Raw genomic sequence first — 5862 nt, forward strand, 5'->3', positions numbered from 1 at the left:
TCTGAAAAAAAATCATTAAATCTATACACTACAAAATCATCCACTTTTACTAATATTCAAAATTCTTTTAAAAAAACAACAATTGTCATCCTTATTATCCATACCCACATATCAAAATAAAAATCATCTCATATTTACATCAATATACTTACCTACTTAAATAAAAATTTAAAGAAGCACACCATGAAGAGTTCAAATACATAAAGTTTACAAGTTAACAATCATACAATAGTATCTTGAACAATAAATCTAATAAAAACCACCACATAGTTTTGATTGGGTTAAAATCAAGAACTTTAAAAAACACTACACAATACTTACAAATAAATATATCAAGAACCGTGATTATGTATAGCTAAGCTTGAGATTAAAAACTACGTTACTTAGAGAAAGCATTGTTTAAAGAACATCCAATCCGCGATAACAAAACAAAACAACAAATCCTTCTAGAAACATGACACAATCTCTCTCTCCTTCCTTCTCCAATAACGACCTGTTCTTGTGCAGGTCCCGTAAATCCCACTCATAAACCAAGCTTCCTTCAAACACGCGTCTCAAACATAATTTTAAAACTAACTAAAGAAGGGCGTTACACCAAACTTGACTAGGATATGGATAGTAAACTCCCGTCCTTTTCTGATTTATAAACAAAAACATAAAATAATAAAAATCCAATCTTGAATCGATAGGATCGCCATCACATCAGCGACTGATTCCATTCAATTATAATTAAAGCAGATCGCGGATCTCTTGTTCCATAACAATTCAATCCGCCCATCAAGATGAATTCTTGGGCAGCCATGTCTCTGCGAAGTATTCCTCCCCTGAAGGTCGGAGGTCCCGGGTTCGAATCCCCTTGCGGTCTGACGCCCCCCCACAGTCCCACCTGTGCTCCTCTTTCGTCGAATTCTTCCAGCGGCAGCAGGGCATTGAGAGCTTCAGCTAGTTTTAATGGCGGCAGTACACAATTAGAGAGGAGGGCGAGGGAGAAGAAGAATCATTATGCTCTTTTGGGTGTCCCCTTTGATGCATCTTATGAGGATATCAGAATCGCCTACAGGAGATTGGCCCTGCAATTGCATCCTGATGTGGTGCCATTGCAGCAGATGGAGTGTTCCACCTCGATTTTCTGTCAGATCAACGGGGCCTATGATACTCTCTCAGATCCCCACAAGAGGAAAGAATATGATGAGGATCTTCAACCTGTGGCGCCCAAATTGTACTCTGAAAGGCCTTCTATGGGGTTTTCTTCCCCCGTTAGAAGTCCCAGGGGAAGGAATTGGGAAACAGACCAGTGTTGGTGCTCGTAAGGAAATTCTGATTGATTAACAGAGAAAACTGAATTTGTTCTTCTGAAATTCTGATGAGATTGATTGATGTAGAAGCCTGAAAGCGAGCTACTCTTTAAGCTCTCTATTTGGAATGGGTTTCATTAAAAATCTGAGATCCAGAGACCACTTACTTGTGATCGTCTGCTTTATGTAAAACGTATCTGCCTTTGTAAATACTTGGCATGGGTTTTCTATAGCTGTAGTAGTATTAATACTATATATATTTCAATTTGTTTGGGATCATGTTCCGATCCATCATCAAAAAGAAGTTTCTTTTTGAAGATAATGATGAATTATGAACAGAATCTGTCTGGGCTGCAATGGATCCTTCCCTGTTAGGAGTTCCAGGGAAAATCTGATGGGACTGATTGCTTTAGAGAAAGCTAAATTTGATCTTCTGTGGACCTTGGCTAGTGACTTCTCTGTTTGAGATTTATGCAACTGACTGTGATTTATGTTTCTTGCTCAGAACCTCTGGCTATGGTAGAATCTCAAGATGTAGAAACTGATTGTTAAAATCCCTGAACAAAAAACTACTCTCTTTAGGTCTGTTTTTTGAATGCATATCATTAAAAATATAAAGGTCTACAGGAGGCCCACTTCATTGAAACTTTGAGCATTATGTAAAAGTTTCCTAAATTTAATCATGTTGGGAGTTTTTGTAAATTTAACTTTAATATCTTCTATTTATCAATTAATAATAAGTTTAGAAGGCTAATCTAATTATAGAGGGAAACTTTTCTGAAGTGCTTGCACCTTTGGGAACATCACTTGGATGCTATGAGTTGTAATTATTTTTCTTATGAGTCTCTACTCATGAAAAATGGGTCAATAGCAATATCACAATTTTGTAAATATTTAGCTATATTTTATGTTATATAATTTTGTCCAATTAGAATCATATTTCTAATCTATTATATATATAAAAGATAATAATGAAAATATAACAAATTAAAAAATATTATTTATAAATATTATCTTCACTCTAAACAAAATAAGAAATAAGATAATATCTTGCAAGGTTTCTGTGATAGATAAGAGGTTTCGGCCTAATGTACATAAATAAAATTGAAATACTTGCAAAGTTGCACTTAGCAAAATTGATGGGGACACAACCCAAGACAAAAATGAACCCAACATGAAAAGGGGAATATTATTATCAAAAGTGATTTGCTACTACATTTAGTACAATGAAAATAGACTCCACGACATGCCCTATGGGCTTACAATGTTATCAGATTTTGGAGAAAACCCTTCTCAGAGAACCTTCTCCCAAATTCCACCAAAAATTGCCTTTACAATGCCAGAAAGGTCCTTAAGTAAACCATATTAGGTTTAGGGTTAGAAATAAACCATATTAGGTTTAGGGTTAGGAATACATTTTAGAATATGTCATTTGACATCCATCGCCAAACAGAAGGTTCTAGAAAACATGTCAGAAGTCAATGTAAAATTAGAAGAATCCAAAAATGGTAGTCCAACTTCCAGGAGCCATAACTTTTGATCCAGGACTCCAATTGACGAATCGTTTACATTTCTAGAAAGCTCTCCAAGAACTCTTTGTTCATTCCCCATTTTTTGCGCAGGTACAAGACCGTTTAGTGCCTCAAATCTGACTCTGAAGTGCTCTTAGGAGGTCTCCAGGCAACTTAAAACTGTAATAACTTTCAAACCATAAAGCCTTTTGACCTAATTCATTTTCTAGAGTGCTTTAAATTACAAGTGTAATCATCCCTCCTACTTACACCCTATAACTCATTATAACTATGGCTCAATTACAAAATAACCTATTTTTTGCATTGGCATGTATCTCGAGGTGCTCAAAAACTCTAACCCAAAAAGCCAAAGTGGAGCTATGAGAGCTGGAATCTTTATTTGACCCAAATGGGTATCCAAAAATGAAAACACTTTAAACAAAAAATAACACTAAGCATATTTTTTGGTGATACAGGATTACCCTTACACCATTGGATGCTCCTGCATCAGACACCTAGGGTAGATTGAAAAGTGACGTTGTCACTTTATAGCTAGTAGAGGAAAACCCAAATGGGCAACCTCTACTACGGATATGCAATTTGAATCTTCTATTGGTCGTCCTTTCCACTTCACTAGGTATTCTTCATACTGCCTATTTCTAGTACTCTAGCCCACACGACTATCCAGAATTTTTTCAATCTCTTCCTTCGTAGAAGTAGGAATTAAACATGGCTCCAGCATCAACTCCCCGTCTACACCATCATCATGATATTCTATTAAGTCTACAATATTGAAAATAGGAGAAATGTGACTCCCATCTGGCAGTTCCACCTCATATGCATTCTCTAAATCATGTTTCTTCAAAATTTTGCAAGGGCCAAATTTCTTTATCTTCAGCTTGTTGTAGGTACCCATATACTATAACCTGATCTCCAACTTGGAACTCCCTATGTCTCCTCTTTTGATCTTTCCTAGCCCTATACTGCAGGTTCATCTTAGTAATATGTGCTCGCACCTCCTCATGTAGATTCTTGACATGTTCAAGAAACTCTTTTGCCTCGGCACTTGTCCTCTCCCCTTGCTCCATCTTCCTCAACTCTAGTGCAATCCTTGGACTACTCCCATACACGATTTGGAATGGTGATCTACCAGTACTCCTATTTACAGAATTATTGTAAGCAAATTCTGCTTGTGGTAGAATCAAATCCCATCCCTTGGGTCTATCTCCTACTAAACACCTCAACAAATTGCCCAGACTTATGTTCACTACTTCTATTTGTCCATTAGTTTGTAAATGATGTACAGAACTAAACTTTAATTATATCTTCAACTTCTTCCACAAAGTCCTCCAGAAATATCCCACAAATTTAGTATCTCTTTTAGAAAAAATACTTTTTGAGAGACCATGTAGCCTCACCACCTCTCTAAAAAACAAATTTGCAATATGCACTGCATCATGAGTCTTGTGGCATCGAATGAAATGTGTCATCTTGGAGAACCTATCAACCACCAAAAATATTGAGTCATTATCCCTTTGTGTCCTTGGCAATCCAAGAACAAAATCCATACTTATGTCCTCCCAAGGCTTTGATGGAATAGGCAATGGCTAATACAGTCTAGTATTTTGACTAAATCCTTTGGCTAATTGACATACTTGACAACTCTACACAAACTTCTTCGCATCTTGTGACAATTGAGGCCAAAAATAATGCTCTCTAATAATGGCAATGGTCTTATCTCGACCAAAGTGTCTTGTCATCCCTCCACCGTGTTTCTCCTTGATCAAGTTCTCCCTCATATAACTCCTTGGGATACACAATTGACTGCCCTTGAACAACATATCATCCTAAATCAAGTAATCTAGCCACCTAGTCATGTCTAGAGTAATAGGTTCTCTACAAGCCTTCCAAGCCTTTGCAAAGTCAGGATCCTAAAGGTACAAATTCTTGGGTTCATCAAACCCAACCACTTCAACCTGCATTACTGTCAATAACAACTATCTCCTATTTAATGCATCTACAACCCTATTAGACATTCCGCTTCTATGTTTTAATACAAACGTATAGCTTTACGTGAACTCTACCCATTTTAAATGTCTCTGATTCAATTTACCTTGGCTATTTTGGTACTGCAATGCCTAGTGATCAGTATACAAAATAAATTCTTATGGAAACAAATAATGCCTCCATTTCTTTAAGCTTGAACTATTGCATAGAACTCCTGATCATAAACATAGTACTTCTTATTTGCATCATTCAATTTTTCACTAAAATAGGTAATAGGTTTACCTTCTTGGCTCAACACAGCCCCAATAACACTACCATAAGAATCACAATCCACTTGGAATACTTTGTTGAAATTAGGAAGTGCCAACATAGGTTGCTCTGTCACCTTCTTCTTCAAAAATTCAAAACTCTTGGCAGTTCATGTAGTCCACTTGAACTATTTTCTATCTCCCCTCATTGTTTCAGTTAGGGGTGCACATATACTACTGAAATTCCTAATGAACTTCCTATAAAAACTAGTCAGACCATGGAATGATCTTACCTCAATGATAGACCTTGGAGTAGGTCATTCGAAGATGACCTTCACCTTCTTTGGGTCCATTTTGAGACCCTCAATTGATACAACAAACCCCAAATAAACTAACTCCTTTTTTATAAAGCTACACTTCTTCAAATTAATCAACAATTTCTCTTCCCTCAACCTTTCAAGGACACTATGAATGTGCAATAAATGTTCATCCAAAGACTCATTGAAAATCAAAATATCATCCAAATAGACAATAACCAACTTTCCCAAAAATTTCTTTAGTACCTCATTCATAAATTGCATGAAGGTGCTCGGCGCATTGGTCATTCCAAAGGGCATGACTAACCACTCATAAAGACCCTCCTTGGTCTTGAATATAGTCTTCCACTCATCTCCCTCTCGTATCCGTATTTGGTGATAACCACTCTTGAGATCTATCTTTGTGACGTACTGAGCTCCACTGAAATAGTTTGTAAGATCATCCATTCTTGGCAAAGGAAACCGATACTTGATGGTTATTCTA

The 5862-nt window shown here is 36.6% G+C and overlaps 1 protein-coding gene across 1 annotated transcript; it reads left to right on the forward strand.

Annotated features, from left to right (window-relative positions):
* Nucleotides 1-743: 743 nt before the first annotated feature.
* Nucleotides 744-1802, forward strand: LOC149534362 (uncharacterized). The gene has a single exon (XM_089805241.1). The coding sequence runs from the start codon at nt 783-785 to the stop codon at nt 1308-1310; it is 528 nt and encodes a 175-aa protein (XP_089661367.1). The 5' UTR covers nt 744-782; the 3' UTR covers nt 1311-1802.
* Nucleotides 1803-5862: the final 4060 nt, after the last annotated feature.

This window comes from Cupressus sempervirens, chromosome 10 (genome assembly GCF_028749045.1).
Source record: "Cupressus sempervirens isolate cs-2001-9-10 chromosome 10, ASM2874904v1, whole genome shotgun sequence".
Classification (NCBI taxonomy): Eukaryota; Viridiplantae; Streptophyta; class Pinopsida; order Cupressales; family Cupressaceae; genus Cupressus; species Cupressus sempervirens.

What these genes read in the sequence shown, in the direction of transcription:
- LOC149534362 (XM_089805241.1), top strand. Translation starts at nt 783, where the DNA reads ATGAATTCTTGGGCAGCCATGTCTCTGCGAAGTATTCCTCCCCTGAAG.